This window comes from Cynoglossus semilaevis, chromosome 4 (assembly GCF_000523025.1).
Source record: "Cynoglossus semilaevis isolate Cse_v1.0 chromosome 4, Cse_v1.0, whole genome shotgun sequence".
NCBI lineage: Eukaryota > Metazoa > Chordata > Actinopteri > Pleuronectiformes > Cynoglossidae > Cynoglossus > Cynoglossus semilaevis.
Window position 1 is genome coordinate 3155091 of NC_024310.1, and position 27329 is coordinate 3182419.

The 27329-nt window shown below is 39.6% G+C and overlaps 1 protein-coding gene across 3 annotated transcripts in view; it reads right to left on the reverse strand.

The window, feature by feature from the left end:
* Positions 1–27329, reverse strand: part of lsamp (limbic system associated membrane protein) — a 415526-nt gene that overhangs the window by 4827 nt on the left and 383370 nt on the right. For 2 of the 3 annotated variants that reach the window (XM_025054913.1, XM_008308629.3), the window contains 4 exons: positions 13603–13734; positions 12715–12835; positions 3028–3176; positions 700–836 (listed from right to left, as the gene is read on the reverse strand). In XM_025054913.1, coding sequence (XP_024910681.1) covers positions 739–836; positions 3028–3176; positions 12715–12835; positions 13603–13734 — 500 coding nt within the window. In that variant the 3' untranslated portion in view covers positions 700–738. Of the gene's footprint in view, positions 1–699; positions 837–3027; positions 3177–12714; positions 12836–13602; positions 13735–27329 lie in introns of those variants that run through there. The other variant, XM_025054914.1, reaches the window with a different exon arrangement.

The window sequence follows — 27329 nt, forward strand, 5'->3', positions numbered from 1 at the left end:
TTCTGCTGTTTAGCGCTGCATCTATAAACAATGCTAACAATGCTAACAATTAAAGAGAAAAGGCTTCCCTATTAGCATCTCATTAGGATTACACAGACTCTAATATCTTTATCGTCAATACAGAAAAAGCTGTTGTTTTTGTTTTCCTTTTGTGTGTTAGTTTCAAATCTACACCAGATGAATATTTGGCAGAAACTTTTGCATGTTACACATATTTGCACCAGTTAAACACTCGGTTACTTCTAAAATTTAAGTTAACATAAAGGGAGTAAAAAGGAATATATCTCATGTCGTCAGTATGTCTGAGACACGTGACTGTTGGCTTCTCTAAGAGCAGAGGTCATCTGCTTTCTGAAGACAAAAAAAAAAAAATACAACAAACCCCAAAACCATATCCAGAGCCCACAGACGAGATGTAGCAGAAACAAAGAAGTGCATTCAGATAAAAAATAATAATAATAATAAAATAAAATAAAAGCAATGCATTTCTTCTAAAGAGCACTGTTTGCTTGTCCTGTTCTTCATTTCACTGTTATTGTTGTTGTTCTTTTGCTCAATGACCCATGTTTTTTTTCTTATTCTCCTCCAAATACCAGGAAGCAGTGCTGGAGAGCGAGTACGGTTCTAATATAATGACGCAAACAGTCTGGGAGGGTAAAAATGGTAACAAGGTAGCAAATAGGATGTCAGACGAGAGAGAGCCAGAGAGGAAGGAGGAGCGAGGTGAGGGGAGTGGTATTAACACTTGATGAGAAGGCAGAAGAAGGAGGCCAGCAGCAGCCACAGTGATTGAGATACAGAGACGGCACCGTTGATGTCCCGACCTGTCCCAGGTCCTGCACAGAGATAGAAGGAAGGAAAGTAAATAGATAGGAAGTAGACAGAGAGTAACATCAGCATTCAAGATGTGTCTGAGAAAACGCAAAGGGAGAAGGAACGAATAAAAAACATGTCAAATGAAAAAAAGAAAAGAAATCAAGATATGTGAATTAAAAAGACTGTTTCTCAGTACAGTGTACTTTTCTTTCATTTGACAACACTGCCCCCTGCTGTCATTTAAATGAAGTCTCACTTAAATTGCTAATCAAATAAACTCCCACATAAGGGACATAAGCATCACCATCAGGTTGCCAGATCTGCACATTATTACGTACAACTACAAAACAAGATCGAACGTTTCAATAAAGTATCGGCCCGATACCGATACTATCCATCTACAATTACAAATACTTAAACTGGTAATATAAGAAATGTCCTGGTGTAAAGGCCCAGGGCCGATGACTACTGCTACTGTATGACCTTTGACCCCTTGGTTGTGGAATCTACCCGTCTCTCAGTAATGGTTATAACCATTGTTGTAACCAAATGGGCTCAGGATTACTGCAGATGAATTATCGTTCAAACTGTTAAAAATCTGTCATAAAAAGATGAAGTCAGTCATCATTTATTTGCAGTAATTTCTCCAGGTTTGATGGATCTGAGCTCATCCACGACAAAGTTTTACGGTTACGTGACCTTCTGAATACTCACGTTAAGGTATCATTACTGCTGGGCCTTATAATGAGATATTAAAGAATCATATGCTGCTGTAAGGATGACATGGAAATAGGCTTAGAAATATTTCATTATGACTGTATAATTCAAAGAGGAAGCCATACATCAAAATGTTTTTTGGCCACAGCTCATCTGTCAAGGAGTAAAAGGTAAGAAATCTGAGCATGGAAAATGATAGAGATACATATTTAAGACAAAGTAGAGCACTTCTATTTATTTATTTTCCTACTAAGACTAGTAAGGATTAGTAGTATTATTAGATTTGGAAAATTAAAATTGGCGCCTCAACATTCCCATAGATCAGGGGTCATCTAACCTTAGGGTCATTAACCCCAGGTGCGTAGGTCATTTGGTACCAGGCCACATTGGAACACAGTGAAAAAATGTACTTCAGTTTTACTAATTGACTTCATTCAAAAATAATCCAGTTATATCCCTTTACTTTTTTCATTCAAAGATAATCTGTCAATGTTTCAAACCAACAGGTCAAAGGTCATTCAGATTCTGATACTAACAGAAGAATGTCGAGAAGAAGTTTTATTTTGAAAATTTTATGATCCTTCAACAATTGCACGGTATTACCAGTAATGGCTGATACCGGCCGACAGAACTATTTTTATGAAATAGTTCAAGTCTTCCTTCGTTAGTATTCTTCTCCACAGAGACAAAGATCACAGACAACTGTTCACCCAGCGTTCTCCACTGGTTCTAAAGTTCAGTCCTGCTGCACCACTGACTAAACACCAGACAACAATCCATACTCTACATTTCATATCTGTGGAGCTTGTAGTTCACCTTAATGAGCAGCTGGTGGAGCAGTGTTACTGATCATCACTGGATAAAGATATTTTCTTACTGAAGTGACTTCAAACATTTTTCACGGCAATACATCAAAGAATTAATTAGCGTATTATCACTCAGCAGTGCGGCTGCTCTTGACCTCGCCTGTTTAATAGTTATACTTCATCGGATTCTTTTTTTCTCTCTACAGAACAAAACTCTGCCTTCATCTTATGTGCTCTGTATTTGTAAGAAGTGAAAATAAATACTCAGATTGTTTGAGCACACTTTAGTCACGCATCGCAGAACTGCATAATATTCAATAGTGTAGAGTCATTACATTTATTTTCTCTCACTTTTTTCATCACATTATTTTAAGATCAAACAGAAATAAGCCCCAGACTGATTTTGGTTAGCAGCTACGCACTGATCCCTACTGAGTATTTTAAAGGCAAATGTTTACACATACACACACACACACACATACACACACAGGACTGCAGGGTTTTTCTGTTTAAGGTAATAAATAAATAAATAGACATGAATTTTAAAGCCTAAGCGAAGCCTTGGTACATTTTTTTAAACGTTTACTTGTATCTTATAGTATTGTTGCATCCCTACCAAAAACATAACATTAAATGCTTGAAATGTGACTTTAAAAAACATGACCAGAAGTGTTGCAGCTGTACTCACTGTAGAGGAAAAGGCTGGCATTCTGCACACCCAGTCGGTTCGAGGCCACACAGGTGTAGTTCCCATAATCCTCTTCAGTCACGTTGGCAATCATGAGAACAGTAGTCATGCCATGAATTTGGATATTAATGCCCTGGGTGTTGGACAGCCTGGAGATGAAAGGAGAAGAGAAACACATGAAATGAGGCAATATTTGGAGAAATGAGAATTTAATGGAAATTAGAAGACTCGGAGCACGAGAGAAGTCAGTGAGATTTTCAGCCAAATTATAAAGTCGGTTATTGTTGTTCAGGGATAAAAAGAGGGAAGACACTCCAGCATGTGTAATTGTTGGATGAAATACATCAAATAATTCTCATAAAGATAAAAAAAACACACATTCTAAAAATAAGGGAAGCTAACCTTTAGCCACTTTCTAACATGAGTGGTTTTACAGTCCTTTACCTAATGTCAAACAGCATTAGCTTCTGGCCGTGGACCACGTTTGCACACCCACAGACAATGCTACAAAAAATGTAAGAAAACATCGACTTTTACTTTTATTCACTTTTCAATAATTATTAAACCTGTTTAGCATAAGAAAATTATTAACAAACATGTGCTTGCTAGCTGCACACCAGGTTAAGAAGCAGAGCAGCTTGATAACATAAGTCTACACATGCCGAAGTCACTCGAGGTGCATTCAAACACCATTGGAAACTTGAGAATCCAACGATCACTGCAGTTTACTTGTTGCATGATTGAGGACAAATAGCTATAAAAAGATAAATATGTATTTTTTAAATATTTTTTAGCATCCCTCAAATTTTCTAGGGCCCCCTGGTGGCCCCTACTTTGAAAACCACTGCCTTAAACAATATTCAGTTAATATTTTTTTTTCTATGGTGATGCACAACACGCTGCCTCCAGAATGCACTGTTGTATTAGATTTCCTTCCATCAAAATTACCCTCTGCACTGCAAATGTTTGCCATGAATAAATTATAACATTTTTCAATGCAATTTTAATAACACAGATTCTGCCACCCACTAAAGACCACGAGGCCGGAGACACAGATCTATAGCCTCACATATTAATTACCAACCTTCAGAACAGTCACGAAAACAAACAACAACGGCTAATTTTAATGCCACTATTTAATGTATGTGAGGCCAGGTTTTTTAATTATCTAACACCATTAATTCAGCTCCAGAGGGAGGTGTAGGTTGTGCTGCAGCAGCAGGGTTCAGCGTCATTACAGCAGGTGTAGGAGTCAGGATCATGAGAGGACATAATTCTCACCCTGTTCCCAACAAAGCATTTTCATTTTTGACAGTTTGACACAGAGCTGCATTAACCACGGAGCAAACCTTGACCTTTGTGGGTTGGTGCACTTTTTTTTTACAAAAGACAATACTTGGGAGGGAAGGGGAGAGAGGAGGGGGGGGGCAGTGGTGCTACAGGCCTGTGCTAAGATGAAATAAACAACAGTTTGTTATTTAAATATGTCAAACTCATGTAAATGTCTCCGCCCCCCCATGACCACCAAACTTCCAGAAATCAATTATGTCAACCTCGGACTTCTTCCACAGCACATTAATCCCCACAGTTTGCTGACTCGGAGTGAACACACGTCGCTGCTGTTTCTTTTCATTATTGGAGCTAAATAAACTCTCTGAGTAACACAGCAATGCACAATAGATGCTGTGTGCTCCGTGCTGATTGGCTCCTCTGTATGAATGACTGATGTGAAGTTCATTTAAGGCGCCCCAACTTAATCCTGCTTAAGTCTGGGTAATGCAGTAACCGGAATTTGAGCAGGGGAAGGAAACGTTTATGCTGACACATCCCTTGGCTGATGGAAAGTATTAACATAAAAGGAAAATGCACATCATGGCACAGCATAATTTAGCTCGCTGGGGAGTGTGGGAGGTGATAAAGTGCTGAGGTGCTTCCCATAGGGACACCATCGGAACGGTGACTCTGTGTGTGTGTGTGCGTGTGTGAAAAAAAAAGGGGGGGGGGGAATAATAGAGGCCAAGTATAACAGCAGTGTCCTCACTCTATCTAAAAGTAACGCCCCTCCTCCACTGATAAGGCCAGCAGCAGCAGCAGCATCAGCAGCAGCAGCAGATCTTGTGCGTTTTGGTGAGAAGTGACTGTACTATTAAAAAGTCTGTCCACAGAGCTCGGCTGAGAGACTCAGATAATACACAGCACTACAGGGAGCCAAAGACAAACACTCATCCTTTCTATAGATTACGGAGAGTGATTGTAATGCAGTAGCAGGGGATAGAAAATGACCTAAACGGGTCAAGAGCGATGGAGGTTAGTTTTCACTGTGAACATTTCTCTCTGGCTCTGTTTGCACTGAAGCTGCTTTAACATTCAGCCCAGAAATGTGGAGGAAGAAAGGACAGAAAACTGGATCTTTTCTATTCTCGCAGCAGAACTTTAAATGATGGCAAACTTTGATCTGCAGCCCAGTTTTTCCCAACGCTATTATTTGGAGTTTATTGTCCATACACTAATGTTCCAGCTGACTTCCTTACCTGACATAATGGACTGAAACACATTCTGAGAAAACTTGGCAGAACATCTGCACTCTTCTTGTATTGATTTTTTTTTAGCATCCACTTACAGCCAGAGGGCAGCATTGCTCTGCTGACCGTCTTCAGTGCTGCCCGTATGATTCATGGAGACACTCTGCTACATTAAACCGGAGATTGAAATGATTTGACCCCCATGTTTAGTGGAGGGCAAGCAGTTTGTGTGCAGGACTGCAGTCGCAGGGCCGGCAGAGATGGAAGACTGAAGCAAATCATCAGAGGGACAGATTTGATTCTGTTGAGTTTGGGAGCAACTAAAATAGGTTATCACCGTCTGAGAAAGTGACAGAACTGTTATGATTCAAGGCCCACGGTAAATTAAACCGAGTGGAGGGTCCTGCTGAGACTCGTAACCCAGAGATGATTGAAACTGGTCTGCTGGCTGTGACAGCCACCTATCAGCTGGCAAAAGAAAAACCAAAAAAAAAAACAACACCCATAAATGTCTGTCACGCTGGCTGACAGCCCGTTCTGAAGTTTTCTCATGTTATAAACATGGACAAAGTGATTTACTCCAGACTGGGTCCATTTAGACGGTGAACACATCACTGTCTTTGGTCATGAAGCCATGATTGGTCCTTCTGTACAGAACGATCAGAGATGGTGGAAAATTCTTCACCGTTCTGCCAGTGAGACGAGACCCAGAGGGCAGGCAGGGTCCTGACAGCCTTGTGGTTACAGTGATCAGTCATGAACTGCTGGCCCGCTGCTTTAAGATCACAACAGGTCAGTCCACTGACGCTAATTAGTTCTATGTGGACGGCACCGTCTCTCACCTCAAAAAAAAATCTGAGACTCTGTGATGTTAAATTTCATTAATTTTTCAAAGAAAAAGTCAAATCTAACGGACGGAGGACATTAACTCTGACAGAAGAGCGACAGTAATGAGGTCGAGGTGAGTCACCACTCTTACTTATGGAAGGAAAGTTAAAAACTTTTGACCTTTTTGTAAATCTTCATTTGATAAAAATCAATCACCCCCCCCCCTTCTGCCCCCCGCCATGACCATTGACCAAAGCTGCTAGTGTACTTCAAAAAGGTACATTCTTTTCCCATTCACATGCATCACAGATTTATTTTTTAAATCCACAGACGTCACAACAATAAGTTAAAGGACGTATGTGTAACACGTCCTAACTGCTCTGGCCAAACTTCCTTTTCCTTTTGTCAAGGAGGATCTGCAACCGGAATGCTAAGAATTCTGGGATGAATAAGGCTGTGTTTTGTCAGCGCTGACAAACTAAGTGTTTTGACAACTTCAGGCCAGGAATTTCATTCAACGTTGGCTGCAGACTCTTATTATTGTAACTGGAAAGTTCATTTTGAATATGTTAAAGGGGATGATTTACAAAAAAAAAACAACAACCAAAAAACCCAATTGACATACAAAAACAGACTGCATTTGCACAATATAAAACAAAATTCTATAAACAAACTAACAAAAAATGTGTTTATCTGATCATGTTTTTAACTTAATTTACAATAATAATGATAATAATCATCATCATAATCATAACAATCATCTTCATTTTGATGCATTTGTTTTGTTATGTGCATTTAAACTCTTGAACTTTTCCGCTGACAGTTATTAGTGTGGGTGTCCTCTCCAAATGTTCATTTATTTTGACATTGTTTATGTTCACACAGCTCTGACACAGTGCTGACTCACTTTTACTTTACATTCCACTCGTGTCTTTGTAAAGCCAAAATGTAAGGAAATAAAATGTGCAGGGAAGGTAATGCAAATAGCTCTAGTCTGTTAATGTGAACACCTTAATCACTTAGCTTAGCAGCCTTGTTGGAATTATGCATTCATTTGCATTCACTTGTGTGGAGGTTAGTGCTTCAAGAGCACAACAGTAACAGCTCCTGCAAAGCTTTTATTTACTTTTACAACAGGGTGCCGTTAAAGTTTGTAACGACACTGGCTGAGTTCATAGGGGTTACTGTCGTTTATGCTACTGTCGTTTATGCTACCGTCTTGTTTTAGCTGCTTCGCCTCAGCATTAAGTTCTTCAATCAAACATAGATGTGTTAACAATTATATATTAAAGCCTCAGTTCAGTGAAGCTCCATCACACACAGCAGAGTCAAATGACCACACAGTATGCCATTCAATATTTTTGCATTAAAACTGCATCAGTGAATGCACCGGGTATAAAGAACCTAAATGCTATCTCAATCCTCCTACAGACTATGTGCGGCCAAAAGTATTTCAAGACTTCACACAACTTTCAAAGTTTAATAAAAAGTTTTGCAGTATCCGTCAAGCAAAAAGCCCCGTATCTGGCAGCTTTATTGGGATGAAGTCAAGATGACCCTTCAAAAATTCAGAAAAAGCTTGTTCGGAAGACGCCCTCTGTGGGAGGTTAGCAGACCTTTTTTTAAGTAAATTGAACAGAGTGCAAGGCCTGGGATATGGTAATGATTAGACTAGAAGATGTCAAATGCTTTTAATACATGTTTGAACTAATGCTTGGAGAGGAAAAAAAATGGATAAGAAATGATTAAATCTGAGAAAGAAAATCTTAGGAATATTCTTAAAATGATAATAATAATAATAATAAAAATAAATTCAACACCAAGTACCAATTACTGTATATATAAGTAGTAGTAGTAAATATCTATAGAATTGTACACGTGGCCTTAGACTTTTACACTGTACTGCATAACAGAAAACCCACATACTCACAGAAATTAAAGAAAAACACACAGAGAGATCTTATTCAACTGCTCTGAATATATATCTATATTTTTTAAGTTTTTAATAGCCATCAGCTCCTACCAAGTGGAAAGTTCTATAATTGCTCTGCCTGTCACTGTCACATTGATCGCACAGTGGTTGTAAATCCTTAGTCTTGGGAAAATGTATTTCTCCCTTAGTTAAAGAAGAAGAAAAAAAGCATCAAAGACACGCGTTTGTTTTAACATTCTACAGTCTTTAACATGATCCTTCATTAGCAGAAGAGAAATTAAATTAACTTCTGATGTTTTCATTCCCATGCCATATCTTTAAAGTTCTTATAAAACGATTAAACTATCGCCTTCAAAAACAAGCGTCAGTGAACACACCAGCAAAGTCCACACATCTGTATTTATGTGGCTGTTAGCCAGGGCTGTGTTTGTCATCAGCTGGCATCTTCACAATTTTTAGTTCATGTCAGCTGAGGAAAAAATAGCACGGCATCGAGGGTTAACAGCTATTATTTATGACAAAGCTATCAGCATATATTTTTTAAGAGCAAAGTACAAAGTACCCGACTACTGCATCCAGGCTTTGAGTCACTAGTAAACAAAGCTCTGTGGAATATATAACCTAAATACTGTATCTCCACACAACGACTACAAAACTGAGCTGATGTCTTGAGTTTTATTCAAGTACGAGATATTATTTAAAACTGATATAATTTGATTTTGAATCATTTCTAAAATCAATATAAACACCTCCTGGTTTCATTCCGAAACTTGAATTACTGTTAAAGGTCAGATTTATCAAGTTTTCATCTGCTGATGATCTGTTTGGACAAGGTAAAGGCCATTGTGATTAGTCATTATATGAAGAGCAAATGTCACACATTTAAACTCCAATATATTGGATGTTAGAAATAATCACAGCTTATAAACTTAGCCAATACATTTTTTTCTTCTAAACTGGAAAACTCGTAGAGACGTGAATTCAGAACCTCTTCTGATAGCGTTGTTCGTCGGTCCCCTCATGACTGCGGTTACTAATTTGCTCAAAAAGACATATTTGGGTGGTGATGTCACAAACACACCTCCGTAATTTGGTTCAGATCGACAACATCAGAAAATACTTGCAATGCTATTAATTCACAACTGATGTCTTTCTATCAAGAAAGGGATAAAACATGGAGTGATGTATACTGTATACTAAAGTATCAATATCTAACGGCAATCCCCTGGGTTGGTAGTACAAACGTTTAGCATCCTTTTGTACACTTTAGTCACTGGATGTCAAAAAACAAACAGCATCAGTTTAGAAAACACTTCTCTATCAAACATGTCATCACGTAAATAACACGACTCCTAAACTACAGACTTGTTCCCAGGCAGTCACCATGTGTTACAGCATCTGAAACTTAAATCTCTGAGACTTCGGCCTGTTTGCTGATCTGTGTACTGATGAGGTTAAACTGATTAAATGGGAAACAAGCAGCGGAGCGAGACCTCAACATAACAATCAGGTAAATAAGATCCAACTGGCTAAAGAGGTTCTTTGGGAGGATATCTATAAAATGAACTAGCCATGCAAGGATAAATGACATTTTTATGGTGCATTATCATCACCATCCAAGGAGAAAGTGCAAATGCACCGGAACCGGGGGGGGAGGGGGCCCTTGAGCAGGCACACATTCCTCCAGGGGACAAAACAAGAGAGATAGATGGAGGTAGAAAACAGCAGATAATGCAAAAATATTGCAACAACCATAAATCTTTCATTCCAAGCTCTCCCGTGATAGGGCCATAACTTTGGAGATCATATCAGTGATAACACTTGTGGCACTTCAGGAACATTTTCAATGAACTTTACTGCTGTAGTTTTAGGTGCAAGTGAAAAAGGAGATAAGGGCAATTTCCTTGTGAATTTTTATGCTTCCGGAGGTTCGGCATTTGTCTTCCAGACTCTTGGATTGGCAGAATGATGCAGGGGGTGATTTTGCAGCCGAGCACTGGTATGTAGGGGTTTTTGTGTCAAATTGAAGCGACTGTGTTATCCTTGTATGTCATTACACTTAGATCCTTTCAGAGCATGTTTCCCGATTCATGCATGTCACTTAAATTGATAGCTTTCTATTGAAAGTTTTTTTTTTTTGCGACAACACATTTTTCGAATCTTTCCCTGAGACAAGACAGTGCCGGCATTCTGATTTCCATTTCAGTGGAATTACTTGTGGTATGAGAAAAAGGATTACTGAGATTTTCATTCACTGTAGAAGCTAAATTGCTTTCAGAGAAATGTCAGATTTTTTTCTTTTTACTTTTTCTTTTCAAAAGAATGACAAAAAACCCACGGCTGTCCCCTCATATTAATGTGCAATTAAGAGTATAATAACGGCTCAGTGAGTGATTAAGTGGGTGATCAGTCATAATCAAACTACACAGATGATGCTATCGCATAACACAGCCATGTGACAATAGGACTACTGTGAGGGCAGATTGAAGGGAAGACATCCATAATAAGCAGTAGTTAAAATGACACAGAGGGCGTCTGGCACTGAGAATAAAGTGATAAAGCTGTTGCCCCGTTTGGGGATGAGGGGTAGGAAGGACCTCAGGAGAAGCCATTCTGACTCTGGGAATTCCATTAAAGGGATTATTCATTTGAAACCCACAGACATGACCTGAGGTTTATTCCTGTTCTCTGGCTGTTGTTGAGATTAATGCTCACATTCACTGAATGCTTGAACAGAGTTAGAAGTATTCAATGGGTTTTTTTTTTCAACAGAAAGTAATGTTTTCCTCATTTCAGTGCTTTCCTTTTTACAGCCTGCCACAGTGACGCCAAGCTTTTATGACTGCAGACATATCGAGTGGTGAAGTTCCAGTGTCGTACTACACACTGACGGCAGTTTCCTGAAACATGCCGAAATAATTAAAACATCTAAGAATCTCTCAGGCAGAGAGAGTGTGCATCTGAGGAGACAGAGTCTCTGTGTTACTGTGCTTGTCTTCATTAAGTTCCAGCCAGAGACTGAGGATTCTGACTGGACATTTTTACAAAGAAGACCCTGTTTAAGGGTGGTGGAAAACCAATTACTAAAATCAGCCACAGTGCAGACAAAGATGAGCCACAATTAACCTTGATTAATCAGCATTTATAAACATTTCTGTTTATTGCTGGAGCAGAACGATAAACAACAGCAAATAGATGTATGTGTTATTTGTGACTGATTCAAACAATGTAATTATCGATATGGGAAAAAAATAAAAACCAAAAAAAAAAGCAAAAGTATTTTTAAAAAAACCTTATTTGTCAATACAACAAAGCTATTTTTCCAAGTGCTCTCCATTTAACTTTAAACACTTTAAACTTTAAACACAGTTTTGATTCCATCAGAGAGTTTTCTTTGTAAGAAAAATAACTTAGGACTTTTGAGAAAAAAAAAAGCTCAAATAGGACAAGATCAAAACAGATTACAATTCTGGTTCAGATAAATAATTAGGTTTTGGGTACGATTTCACAAAAATATATTCAGTTTACGTTTTACTAAAAAACTACATCAAATCAAAGCTGTCAGAGACTCTTCAGAGAATTGTGGGGGTTTTGCGGTTGGGGGGGGACTCCCCATATAGACTATGTCCACAAGGCTCTGCCCACTTCTGTATAATAGGACTTTTTTCATGATCCTCTTGTTGTTTTGTTCTTTAGAAAATGTTACGATGATTTTGCCAGAAGTCTGCTGCTGTATAAATATGTGACTCTCATGCCTCATGATCGTGTGTCGCCCTTTGAAATTCATGAGACACACAGGGCTCGCCGAAAGCCACTGCATGGTTCACACCTTGTACGACTGTAGTACCACTTTAATCACAGCACTGTTTGTTATTTGTGTACAGTAAAACTTTTTTACGTGTCTGTAAAGCTTCTGACAAAGACTTTGATGTTTCTTCTGCTTTGACAAAGGGGTAAAAAAATCTTCATCCAGGAACCATTACTGAGGATCATTACAATGATGAAGAGGCTTCAGAGCATAAAGGTGTCAGCCTTGGTAGATAGGGTTGATATGGTTGTTTGTGATACCAGAGACTAATGGTTTGTACTTTATTCAGTAGCTTGTCTGACTGGCTTTATGCAGCCCACGTAGCTCGGCTCCTGTTTTGATTGGGCTAATTCTATTATATGATACACAGATTGAGCTTGCAAATTACCTTTTTATTTCCTTATTAGCTCGTGGGTTTAATTCCATTTGAAAAATAACCTGACGCAGCCAGATGTTCTCACATTCATCCTATTCTTTTCTGGACGAGTGGAATTATCAGATAATTGTCTGCAGATATGCAGCAGTGCCTCTTTGCAGGTGTTTGTCAGTGAAAGCTGCCGTCAAACAAATACAATTAAACGTATTGAGAGTTTTACCTTTTATCGTCTCTGTACCACTCGAACTCTGGGGTAGGCACAGCGGTGGCGTCACACTGCAGTGTTCCTAAGCGGCCCACCGGTGTCTCGGAGCTCTGGGTCCTCTTTATTGTGGGTGGGTCTGCAGGGTAACACAGAGTTGATATGTTGTGTCATAAAACAGCAGTGAGTGCAGTCGGTGCTTTTATCACAACAGGTGAAATTGACTGTCTGTTTTATTGCTGTGTGTCAATTGTGTCGAAACATAACACATTTTACACAACTAATTCTGAAAATAACATTAATAAAATAATGCATCACATGAGATGCACATTTTTCATTTTTTTGAAAATTAGTTTAGGTAAAAAAAAGGGCAAAACCCCCGCAATACAATTTAATATGCAGATGAATATAGAATATGTTCATTAACATAAAGACTGTATTAATTATACATAACCTACACAGTCACAGCCTATATAGTTGATTTGTTCAAATCAAAGAGGATTGTGTGGCTCCCATGGGTGGAGACGTAAAATCCCACGAGTGGTTCATCAGTGCTCCACAACATACGACATAAATACTCAGCTCAGAACATCAACCCTTTACAAGATGCAATTAACCATCTTGTCGTATGAGTGCCTCAGCTGCGATGACATGGTCGGAGCAAATTAGCATTGAAATCAAAGCCACAGATCTAACTCTCGTTTTTGAGAAAACAGAAGGGTTCTCCAAAAGTTTTTAAATTGCCGAGCCCCTTCATGTCTCCATCTTTAATCTGCCCAGTGCATCATCTGCTGAAAAAGTCTGACATTAAACAAGAGGGGGAATATTGATCAGTTCTGAAAGTGGCACACAGTAGCGGCGGGTGGGTGGGGGTTGGAGGTGTAGTGAGAGGGGGTCATTACTTACAGTTGACAACTACATTGACGTATTTGACATCCGGTGTGGCCACATCATTGCTGGCCTTGCATTCGTAACGACCTGCTTGGTTCCTCATGATGCCTATAATGTCCAGGTACTCTTCACCGTCCAGTGGCTCCGCTGCAGAGGAGAGGAAGAAGGGAAGGAAAAAGGGGGAAGAGACAGAGAAGGATGTGGGATTAGGATTAAGTTATTGTGTCTGTTACACTGGGGGGAAGTCATTAACTGTTCCGCTTGATTTGCTCACACAGTGTTATCATTGATTCTGACAGACATTGTTAGAAATATATCCTACAGAAATGAAAATGACTAGGAGATGAATTAATTCTACATGCATGTTGGATAATAACTGAAGACCGATAATGACCCAGCCTGGGAAATGACTCCAACCACTCAGATGAATCCATCAGTTTTATAGCTAAAGACAGAAGTCTACCAGTTCATCTTAAGAATGATGTGAAAAATGATCACGTCCAGGAGCTTTAAAATGAAAATAAATGGTTACTTTTAAATTCTATTGTTTGCTGTAGTAGTGAAGGTGAAACAGTTTTAGAAGTAAAAGTTTTACTCTTTGACTACAAAGGTGTAGAGGACTTAAAATATGCTATCCATCATAGTTGAAATGTTCAACAATGATTGGATTTTACTCAAAAAAAAAAGTTGAAAATGCATCCGTTTTCACCGTCGTGTCCCTTTTGTCACACTGCCTTGGCTGCTGCCGAATGGAGGTCATTGCTATTGCTCAGATTCACTTTACTCTCAAGGACGGAAAGTTAAAATATCTGTTTGAGTTTTTGGGAGAGAAGGAGATAAAGTATACGATAAGATACTGAACCCCTCCGGTGTTATATTCACTAGAAAGTTTTGTGCTTTGTATTGTATATCCATAGAAGGAAGTATTTGAGTAGGGGTGTGAGAAAATATAAATACGCTGATCCATCCATCCATCCATCCATTTTCATCCGCTTATCCGTTACCGGGTCGCGGGATCAATACGCTGATATATTGCTATATTTCATTTCATGATACAGTCGCGATAGTCTACAGCAATTTTTTTAAGTTAACAATTAACACGCAACAATAGTCATCAGGCCAGACTACCGTCAAATACTCATCAAAATACTCAAGGTCATTCAAATACTCTAAAACAGATGCCTATCAAGCGGCAACAACTTTTTAACACAACCAAGTGCTGTCAACAAGAGTTGTGTTTTCCTACTGCAGTCCAGTGTCTCACTGTCCTCATGGGATGTGCACTTAAATAGGTCAACAATGTCAGCAGTTTAGAGATACTTTAACATCAGGGACGAAGACAGGAACAAGACGTACTGTGGGATTTGTTCTGTTATGATGCAAGTACATTCATAAAACACATGAAGACATGCTGCAGAGCTGAATAAGCTAATGTCTCCTATACGTTCCAGTGGGAAAACAAGGCGTTTATGCCTCCCCAAGTCAAGACTTATTTAATTAAAATTTTGTGTTCATTTGTATATAGACACATGGAAATAGTTCTGTTCAGTTCAAGTGACCCAACCCAACCCAACCGAAAGTTATATCGCTGATTGTATTCGGACTCGGCGAGTTAAAATAAAAAATAAAAAAAATAATTAAAACAATAAAAAACTTGAATTGATTAGTTATGATATGTTAAAAATGTTTCACAGGCTAAATAAAGATTTTTCATGTAGTGTTGTGTCTCCTGGTAATCACTGTGTCCTATGAGCGTGCCATTGAACAAGCGTTTTGCTTAATGTTTACTGACACTTAGATATTGCAGGTTAAATTAAAGAGAAATTAACCACGATCTTTAGCATCTCAGCTAATGAGCGATGAGTCAAACCCAAGGCTGACTGACTGCGATTGACAGCCTGAGTCCACCTAATATCCAGAAACTTGTAAAACTATTAGCTGTTTGTGTAAATGCTCCAATTACCGGCAGAAAAATACCTGTGAATGTCAGCGGAAACATGGGAACACAGTGGGAAACACAGAGACGATCAGACAGATATCTGACTAATTGTTTTCCGGAGAATTCCAGCTGATTTGGCACGTAAAGAACACAGCACCTGGATGTCTCATTAGCAAAGACCTCATTTGTCTTGGTGAGACAGAGAGAGGAAGAGTTGATATACTGTAAACAAATTTGCTGAACGTGTCCGACAACAGAAGAATTAATTCCAGTGGTAAAGTGATAATTAATTACAAGAATATCACAGGCAGGATGTTTACAGGAGTCAAACCAAAACAAACCCGTATTTCGACCCAGTTTGTAATCACTTTGATTTATAGATTTGTTTATAAAAGTCGACATAGCTTTAGTGGATTCTCACAACAAAAATTCTTTAAAAAAAGTTATTAAAATTTTTGGATTCACAAAAAAAACAGCAGTCCTTCTGCTGCTGGTTCCAATCTTGTGAGTGTTGTGTGAGGTGTTGTGAGGGACCCCCCCCCACACACACACACATACACACACTTCCCCAACATATTACCAAAGTACAGTCCATTGCTTTTCTTTGTCTAATGTTAATGATGGGATGTTTTGAGATGGGATCCATGCAGGGTGTGATTTCTCATCCTGTACTGACAAAAATGTACAAAAACGTTTCTAATTGGAGAAGGGGCTAAAAAGCACAACTGTAGGATTTCATTCTGGCCCTCTGAAGAATCTTGGTTTGTTTTTAACTAGTACCCAACCCTAGGTTGGGTTGCTTTAGAAAGGGCTTCTGGTAAAACAAAAATATATGACGACTCTGATTGAAGTAACACGCAAAAAGCAAACTTTTTGCTTTCATTATATAAGAAAATATCAACTGATCAAAATCCAGGCACATGAAATACATTGTAGAGACACTTCCAGGATGTGTCGTTTGTAACAATAGTGAATGTCTGGAGTATCAGTCACGAAAAATGTTCGTACACAGCACGAGGCTGTTAAATCCTTCGGAAGAGAAACGCTGTGAAGCAACAACCTTGGGGCCCTGTGATATGGGTGGCTGGTTAGAAAACAGCTGTTCTGCCTGGGTTAACACATATTCAGTGAGAGCCGCAACATTTCACGCCCGCAACAACTGGTAACAACACCTCCACAACACCAGGACGACAGAAACAACGCATCACAACTACACTGGAAATATCTGCAGAAGTAAAGTTGAAAAAGAAAAAGAAGAAGAAGAAAAAAAACCCCTGCAGAATGGAGATGGAGACCAGTGAATACTGCATTAGACCACGATGATTGAAATATCAGCAGGATCACGATCAAAGGCCAAAAGCTGATCAGACTCAGCTCTCCCTGGACTAACTGCCAGGATATCATGATTGGAGCGGTGTGATTGAAAAATCTGTTGCCATGGAATTGTTATTGAAGCATAGTCTCTTCGCCTGTGCTGTGCTTTGGTGCCAGTTGAAAAGAGGGAAGATGATAGACAGAGAACGATGGACACAGAGACAGACAGACAGACAGACAGATAGAGAGAGAGAGAGAGAACATACAGAAAAGGTGGAAAAACAAACAGCATCAACACTAAATCGTTTGTCAAACTCGAGGGTCGTGGTCCAAATCAAGCCCAACATGCCGTTTTATCTGGCTCATCAGAATTTAACATGCATATGGTTGTCTTAAAATCAAAGTCTGCAGTCAATACTAATGTTGACTGAACAGGTTGAATGCAATGGTAAAAATGAATGGATGAGAATGGGGAGAGGGACCTAAATGAGGAGATAGCAGCACAGGGGAGAGGCAGCGCCACCTTATCAACCACTATACTCAACCAAAAATAATTTTGAAATTAGTCAACCTGTTTGGCTATTTTGAAAAAATGAAATATCCCACTTTGAATGTGTAACAATATTCTTATTTTGCTTGCTGATGCTTCTTTATTCATGAAAAGGTTTTCAATTCATTTGAATTCTTTATTTCAGGTTAAAGCAACTTCCGCACCAGAATCTTATTAAGCATTAATCTACGACCCGCTAAACAGAGTGTGTTTTAAATCTCGTCCCCCTTGAGTTATTGGGTCAGATGTCCCTTGACTAGACGTCTCACTGCAGGATTATCGGTGATCCACACACATCTACAGAGAGCGACTTTATCATGACGGATAAATGAGACGTGACATATTGTCTGATAAAACAAACGACTATACAATACATCTTCTCACGTCTTTGTCTTTGTCCTCAGGAGAATACAGCTGTCTGCGCATGATGGTAATAGTGTCAGTTATCTCTTTAATTGCGTGGGATAATTTGGTGGTGTAAAGGGAACCTGTGTGGAATGGAGTGTTCAGTGCAGACAATCTGTGAGCTGTAGGACACCAGGGTTTAAACACTAGCAGCAGGTGAGTGCACAATGGTCTTGAAATGCAGATAAAAGGGAAAAAAATGCACACTACACTGGCAAATACGAAACCTGCAACAGTGGCATTTCTAGGAGCTAATCCTACGTCTGGATTAATGGACAGTGATGTTTGAAATCCAGGGTCAAATGTGAATTATCTGATGTTGCACCTCCTAAGAAAGGCGGCAGTAAAAAGTGATTCCTCAGTGGAAACTTACTTGGGGTATAATTAAACATTTATCTTCCCATCTCTGAGACTTCAGCCGTATAGAAACACACATAACACATATTACTGTACTAGTAAGTGGACTTGCATCAGGAAAGACGCAGGTTTGAATCCACCAGGTGCCAATGAGGATGGCACCATGTTCACACACTGCTCCCTGCTCACTATGGTGGGTGGTAAAAAGCAGGGGACAAATCTCGTTTTACTGTGGATCAATGACAATAAATCACTTTGACTAAATAGATGCTACAAAAGACGCAACCATTTTCCTTTTCCGTCTTTTAACCGACTTGTTTTTTTCATTTTTGCCCGCCTGCCGTCTATTAACATGTCAATTACATTTACAAGATTTCAATAGTCTTTAAAGAGATTATTGCTCTACTAGATTAATAATTAAAATAAATCACACCAAATGGTCTTTGGTATAAAAGGTACTGTTAAACCCATTTATGATTAGCTAATTGTTTCGTGTGACGTTAACGACCCCACAGAGCCTAACAGAAGAATTATTGAGTATCAAAGTCTGACACTGAACTGTCCCTCACACCTCATATTGATACTCGTATTGATGTTCTGTTGAATGAATGACTTCTTTCTCTTCTTTACTGGCTTTGATCCATTATAATTTGCCTTTTAAAAATTATTTGTCACAGCAAAAACTGATTACATTGATCCTGCAGTCAATTAGCCTGTCTGGCTGCTCCTTTCTTGGATGACATTTCTGACTGCAACCATTCAATATGCTAAAGCACTTCCGCTGGCTGGGAACCATTTTCTGAAAATTATTATTATACCGAAGGTTTCTTAAAGCTAAAAAGCTACATCCTCCAGCTTTCTATTACAAAAACAAGACAGTTAATCTGAAGAAGTTTATGACACAAAATAAAGCACTAACTCAAATGTGAGGTTTGGTAATTCATATGACTATTTCTTTTACATAATAGCCTTCGGAAATAAAACAACAGAACCACAGCATAATAGTTGAAAGTTTGTCAAAAGTACAACAAAATACTTTTGTGTTCACACACACACACACAGACCCATCTATACCTGTAAAAGAGGCAACATTCCTGAGGAAAATAAGAAGTGCATCCATGCATGCAGTAAGGTGCAGACCTATTTGTTAAAAGGTTTTCTGGAAGCACTTAAAGCAGTGATGCAAAAATCAATGGAACTCAGTAAACGGGAAATGTCCCAACGTTTATGTTTATCTGCACCGGGCGAGATAACTAATACAGAAAAGAACTATTAGCTTCAATGAACTTCACTTGGAAACTGCGCATATTTTCGTGGAAGACATTCTGAAAGGAAGAAAACAAATTCTACAACCCGCCACGGCAACAAACACCTAAGGTAACACGCAGGAGGAAACTGACAGACGTCTCAAACGAGCAGTTGTTACAACTGTTTCATTAGTCTTTTTACCTTGAGACATGAAAATAACACATATCTTCTTTTAGTATTTTTGCACATACTTTTCTTCACTTAGTCTTGACACAATTGAAATGCAACAACAGTTCACCGACAAACTTTTTTTTTTTTTTGCAGGAACACTCGGTATAGTACCGGGGGCAAGAAAGTGCGGGTATGGCCTTGAGATACTACTAACAATAGAATTCACAATGGAAACCCACAGAATATGTGGTAAAATGCATTGCCTATTTCTTTCCCTCTCTGAGAAAGAACAGCATGGTATCTTTAGAACAGTATTATCTGGGATGTGGTTCTTGAACTGTGACATTCTGCAAGAAGGAGCATCACCCTGGAAAATACAGCACATAAACTAAAGTTCACCCTCACACCGCAACGTACGCTCTGTTCTAACACGGCTGTCATTAGCTGCACTCAGCTCTAACTTCAAAGTGTGGAGTGTGAGCGGCTGGCAGCAGATTTAGATGAAAATTATTTTGTGATTAGAAGTAAGAGCGGCACGACCCGGCTTTTAACGTCCTTTGTTTACCAAGTTGCTTGGAAACAATGTGTTTTAAAGCATTATTTCTGGAGCGTTAGGTGACATTTACACAGAAATTATCATTAGAGATTTGTTAAAAAAAAACTAAAAAAACCTCACAGTGGACCCACAGTGGCTCTAACAGTTTACTGGTTTGATTCCTTGTTATTCTCACATTTGCCCCGTGCCCCAAATGACAGATTAAGTTAATAGGACCTGGTTCTGATGGCTGTCATTAACAAAAGTTTTAGCCACACTTTATTATTCAATTTTTTTATATTTGAAAAATGAAAAGGTGTCTTTGGGAAGTACAACTACTGCACTGCTAATACAACAGGAGAGATAATCAATTAGTATTGACAAACATAAAAATGAGAAATTAATACTTATTCTTTAAACCTTTACTTTTAATGTTCTTAACCGATTTCAAATCGTCTTTCTGCCATCCTTCCAAATATGTCATGCAGCCCTGAACTAGCTGTTGTGGAAAAGACTAAACAATGCACATAGAGTAATTGCTGTCTGTTTCCACACATTATTCTGCTAAAAGGTGGTGCGGTGGCCTTTGGGGTTTGCAACAGCAGGGCTTTTGGAGGCGAGGCAGAGAAGGTGGAGGAACCTGGAGAATTTACTCAGCCACAGATGCCTGCTGGAAACTCATTTGCATGGCATGGGTAATTTTAAGTTTAGTGCAAAAGTTGGCCGTGTCAATTACGGCACACTGCAGGTGTGAGGGACACAGGTTGGACAGGGGCACAAATATACACACACACTGTGCAGCCCGAAGCACCCTCCACACCATCCTCCGCCCAACCCCGCTCACGTCGCCAAGCCAGTTTGGAGCCTAAGGAGTGGAGAGAGCAAGGGAGACAGATGTCGCAGAATGTTGACGGATGTGAATCGCAAAGCGGGAACTTTGGCTGGCAAGTGAATGGTTGGTCATTTGCATACCCTCATGTTTAATTCATCGGCAACACTTCACCTCGGTGTGCGACGTTACATTATTTGGCAAATGGTAATTTATGTTAAGCAGCTGATTTAAGAAACTTCAGAGTGGAGACGCATAAAAGACCCAGAGACATTTATGTCCTTTTGTTTGCATGACTGCAGAATATGTTATGTTGTCTGCTGATGTGCTTTTACCCATCACTGGATGTTTAACTTTGGGTGAGTGTGAGTATGTGTGTGTGGCCAGATCTGTGCTTCATCCCACAATAACAGCTAAAGTTGTTTAATGACTGAAAATGATAAAAAGTGATAATAAATGCAAATCACAAATAAAAGTACTTGACTTTAAAATATTAATACCTGAATATCTAATATCTTATGGAGAGATATTACATAACAAAAAATATAAGTTAAACTATATTACTTTATATATATATAACTATATTATATTACTATATTAAATACAAACAGTGGTTGTAACCATGTATATTTAAGTTTAACATTTAGAAGAATGTGAGGCATATTTTAGCAACAATTAGCCGTGTTACACTGTATTTAACAGGGTAACACACAGGAGAATATTTACTCTATTACACTATTTTTTTTAAAAGTTTAAATATACATTCGGAGAATCTCAGGGAAACTTTCTGCAATATTTCTCACAATATAATTCTAAGGGTAACATATTGGTGGATGTGAGCCACAGTTTTGAAACAACACACTGTGATACACTGTTATTATTCTATATTATAAAAAGAAAAGAAAATGGGATGCATCATTGTTCAGCAATTCACTATGTAACGTTATATTTTGACTTTTTTCCATATTTTTAATGTTAACATATTTCACTGCTATATTTCCTAAACATTACACTTGGGGCACAATTAAACAAACAAAAACCATGTTTATGCATTTTAACACAATAGTACGTCAGCAGAACCAGCCTGACAGTGAGTGTACTTTTGTTGTCTAAATGTTTGCGTCCTGTCACGCTTTGGGTGACATCCTGCGACCCTCCAAAAACACTTCTATTCACAAACCATTTGCTACCAGAGCTGCAGCTGTAACGCAGGTGTTGGAGCCAAAGACAGGACGGCTGTTTATTTGCCGCCTCTTGAGCCGAAAAATTATACGCACAGTGGAGCGTTGGAGCTGTCTGTTCCGTTCTTGAACGATATCATTGCTTTCTCATTTTCCACACTATTAGTGAGTTTCCCGTCAACTCCTTACATAACTTTGTTCTCTCCTGATGTGAGCGGCGGTTTCACTCTTTACACAGCATTGTACACTGTGGACTTGTTTATGTCAATCAACTCGGAGGCGGTAAACAAGGTTAATTGTTGATAAACCACAATAGAGTTCAGTGATTGAATTTCTATAAAAGAGAGCTAAGTTGTGCGCTCTTTCTTCCTCCCAGCTGATAAAGGGATCCGGCCCATTGTTGTGGGAAAATGTCTCATTACTGTGAGGCTAGATTATAGGCTTGTGTTTGGCATAGGAGTGCAGACTTTGAGTTGAGCCGGGATAGAAAAAGTCAGACACAGAAAATGACTTCTCACTGCTCTGCCTCTATTTTCACCTGCCCTCTCTGCACCTCGCTCTGCTTTTTTTTCACCCCATCCATTGTGCACACGCAAGGACACGCCGATACACAACAGTCAAACATGTTCCTCGCTCTACTTTTTTTTCACCCCACGCCGATACACAACAGTCAAACATGTCATTAATGCAACTGTTGCACACTAAAGTCTGTGTGATCAGCCAACGACCCGACAACACACCCATCATCCCATGTGATGATCGATCATTTTTTGAAATACAGCACCTGCACGGTGGTCTGTCAATAGTGTACGTCCTGCCGAATGTCACTCTAGTCTGACATACATGGCATGACTTCATGTCAGAATTTACTGCACATTGTTATATGTTTCCATATACATTCAGAAATGTATGGGTCTAAACTAAAAAAAGAAATCTAGGATAAGAGCGCCATGTTAGCAAGACAACAATCAAGTTCATCTGACAGCTGTAATTTTTCAGCAAGAATCCTCATCACCAGCCATGAAGAGTTAATCGAAGTTAATCCTGCTCTGCTCTTGTAGTTTCAAGGACTGTCAGAAGTAATTCTTAGCCATAATTACTTGTTGATAAAGTGTAAAGTTATTCTGGTTCTGTGTGGTTGGAACATCTGCATGCAGGAGGTGAGATGTAGAGATGATCAAATGTGAAAAGAAAAAAATAAACATTAGTATTACATTTAAATTGGCCTGCAGCCATTGTTGTCATTGTCAACTGCAGGAGTCTCCTTTAAATCACAAACACTAAAATAAAAGCTAGTTTGAATTTTTCTGGCTAACATTTGTTTACACCTCCTGTTTTTTAATGAGTTTTGCTCTGCTGCAGATTGTCCATCTGTGAGAGATAAAATGCTGAACATCTGCCGGAATTGCATTTCTTCCATTTTCTATTTTATTTTTTCTCTATTTGTCTATTACCTAAAAATGGGTAAAAACATTCAATTTTATGAAAATCAGAAAGAAAAAGAAGGAAAAAAAACCCACATTATCAGTCTTATAAATACTGTAGTACTTGTATCTGAACATAATGCTCATTATATGATACCAGATAATGTTATTCCTCAATGTCCTGTTTGATTTAATAGCTGTTTGTTTTTAATAGCAGATTTTATATCTACTCTTGGTCATTAAAGTGTAAAAATCCCACATTTACACTGGAGGAGCCATGAAATGCCGTCTTTCTGTCATAATGTGACACTTGTCAGGTTTTCCACCAGGACTCTGCAGGACAGTTTCTGTCCTCTTCTGCATAGATTGTCTGAGTGTGTGGAAACACACTCGAGCCTAAAGACAATACCTCATTGTGGGAGATGTCAGAGACACATCACTCCACAGTACAGTGGCGATAATTCAGGTTGAGATCTCTGGATCTTCAGGGAATGATGGGAAATTACTCACCCACTCTTTATACTGTATACACACTAACTATCCTTACTGCCTGATTTGATCAGCTTTTAAAAAGTCAGCAGATGTCACTGTTCCGCACCTTGGAGATCAAGTCTAATTCCACTGACTATCAAGGTAAAGAGGATCTGGGCTATATACTGTAAATAAATGTAAAAAAAAGGGCAGACAACAATTAATCTTCATTCTCATCTCCTGCTTCCTTTCTTTGTGAAGCATTAGTGTAAATTCAGAAATCATCACATTAGGAGTCCAATTCTCCTGCAGGCTACTGCCTCCCTGAGAGGCAGTGAGTCTTCAGGGCTGTAGAATAAGTGCTTATGGAGAGGGAAAAAGTGCTGAGTTTCTGTACAGTGGTGACTTTAAACAAGTGTTAGCTACAGTGTTCAGCCAGCCTGGTGGTGACTACACCTAATGAGGCTGGGTAGAAACAGGGCAAGCTGTGCTCACGATGCTCTGTACACAGTGTGACAGCAGACTGATTTCAGACCAGCTGCTGAGGGTACTGATGGTAAACAAACACATGAACAGTGACAGTCAGCAGATCTGAGACATGCTGAGAGATGGATGAGCAGCTGTGCCCCAACAGGCTGTTGTTGGACTTGTGCATGAATGCATGCATGAGTCGAATGCATGTATCGGAACACAAACACACACGTGCACACGCGCACGCACACACAATCGTGCACGCGCACATGAACACAGCTGAAGACATGGGGTTCTGACCTGGGTCGCTCTGACAAGGACCTGTCACCACCTACACTCCACTTCTACAATCAGCATGAATGTCAACTTTTCTGTCAGTCACAGGCAGCGGGGCACAATGATATGTGTGTGTATGTGTGTCCTGCCTAATCTGCTCCCCCACTCTTACTACACAGAAGATGCATTACCAAGACACCCATGTATCTCCATTCCCTCCTGGCCTACTCCCTCCTGAGAGACAGAGATATGCGAGTGCATGTTGCGCCGCAGCACTCTGTAGCTCCATGTCACCCTCTAGACAGTGAGTCGAGGTGGAGAAAGGACAATTGAAGTGACTGTCAAACTCTGCTGAAGGAAGAGATGGAAGAGTGATGGGAAGAGGAGGAGACAGGAGGAGACAGGCGGAGTGAAAATGTGGAAGAAGGGGAGAGAGCGACAGCTGAGGATGGAAAGACAAAGATTCAAAAGCAGGAACAGGGTGAATGCTTTTCAGACAAGGTGACAGTCCGGGGGAAGATGTTCCTGAGCCTGGTCTTGGAGCACAGCCGACACAGCCGAGGCCAGCGTAGGAGGAATGTCAAGGACACTTAGCATCAAGCCTCTAAAAAGCTGCCCTGCCAAGGAGTGTTGTAAAAAGGTTATGACTTTAATATTCAGCCAGATCATATAGTGCGGCAGCGTGGGCTTTGGTCCAAATCATTTCATGTGGACAGATGTCTTTTTCTGCAATGAAAGTGTAGTGGTAGATTCATAGCATAGCATTTACAGTTATTTGACTCTATTATTCAAAACTCTGCGAGGGCTCGCGGTGTTGCTCAAGGACACGGCACCGATAAATACAGCAGCTGATGGACAGGTAATGAGAGTTGAGGAACTTGAGCACTTACTATTTTGGTTATCGGAGTCTCTTTTACAACCATTTGTGCACTCAGCCACCAGTGTGCAGCATCGTAAATAAAGCCCGGGCATCTTTACGACTTCCGTTTAAATCATCAGCGTTACACTGTCTCCCTGCAGATGACCAGATGTGCCTGTCTGTGCTGGAGCTGATCTGAGGTTCCTCCTGGTTGCTCTCCCCGTGGAGACGAATGACTGACAAACTCTATTACAGCAGAGCAGTAAGAGGATTTGTAATGTATAATTGAATGTAATTAATTGCTGGAGTCTATAACTAATGATTAGAACGCTTGCACATTTAATAAAACCATCCATTTGCATACTATAACATATATAATATACTGTATATTCCCTTTTGTTCAAAGCCTCAGAATGTTATATATTTCTTCACTTAAATCTCTTTCCAGTTACATGTGAGTCCTTCTCGTTCCACGGCACACCAGAAGCAGCTAGAGGGCATGTATTTTTCATACTTGTCCGCTTCTATTTTAGTGGTTTGAGAGGCGTACAGTCTACGATTATAAGCTTGACCACAGGCTTTGAAAGCCCGCTACCAACCATCATGCTCAATGGGGCGCTGCCAGTCTCCTCCCACCATGTAGGACCCCAGTCTCTCTTACCTCAGGCAAAAATCCTGAGGGTGTTAAAAACAATAGAGGACTGGAGTATAAAATCAATTCACTGAAAATGGACAAAAATCATAAAAAGCATTTTCCTGTTGCGAAGACACAAGAGGTTTTGCAACCTCGTGCTCTTCTCTGTCCCTCATTCCCAAACTGCACCAGCCCCACGCCCTCCACCCCAGTTGTCTTTCAACTATTAACTATTGATCCTCCAGCTCACATGTCTGAAAAATGAGGCGCTCAGTCAATATTCACAGCAGTGTCCAGGCGGCGTCAGTTACGAAGGTGTTTTAACACAAAGCCACGCGGCACCAATAACGTGCCTGGCGTCCTGCTGCCTCGCTGCACATTATGAACTTTGTCCGTCGCAGATCTTTGAAGTTTTCTTTTGCGGCTTTAAGCGACTGTCTTCAAAGAAAACCATTTAATGAGGCACAAATGCAACAAGTGAAAAAAGTAGATGTTGGCATTGTTTGTCCTGTGGTTCCCCACCGGGTCGCCAAAAAAATAAATAAATGAAGCTGGTCCCAGTTTATATTTTCACTCTACTGCTCAGCCCTAACTGCACTGTGACTATTAAATGATCTCAACACTTATTCTACTGATGAACTGCATCGCTGAGGAGAGTCCAGTTAGGAGCCATTAGTGCTTATTGATTTATATTTTCTAATCAGAGTCAGGCGGATGAGTCAGAACATCTTAAACCGAACAAGCGGAAGTCCAGCAAATTAAATTAAAAGACACATTGATTCAAGCTGCTTTTTCAAAACGACACGCGGGCGCTTTATTTACTGATACTAACAATAATGAGCAAGACTGTTTTCTACGAGCATCGTCTGACAAAAGAACTGCTGTCACCAGTTAATGTTCATGCATAAAACGACTTCATCAATTTTAGCAACAACCTTGTCACTTAAGGTGTTAAAAAGAAAGAGTGAAAAAGTGCAGTATGAGGAGAAACATTATCACATTTTTGTCTTGACATGACATGATACATTAATGTACTGTCACACCAGGCCACAGTAAAGTCTGAAAAAAAGTATATATA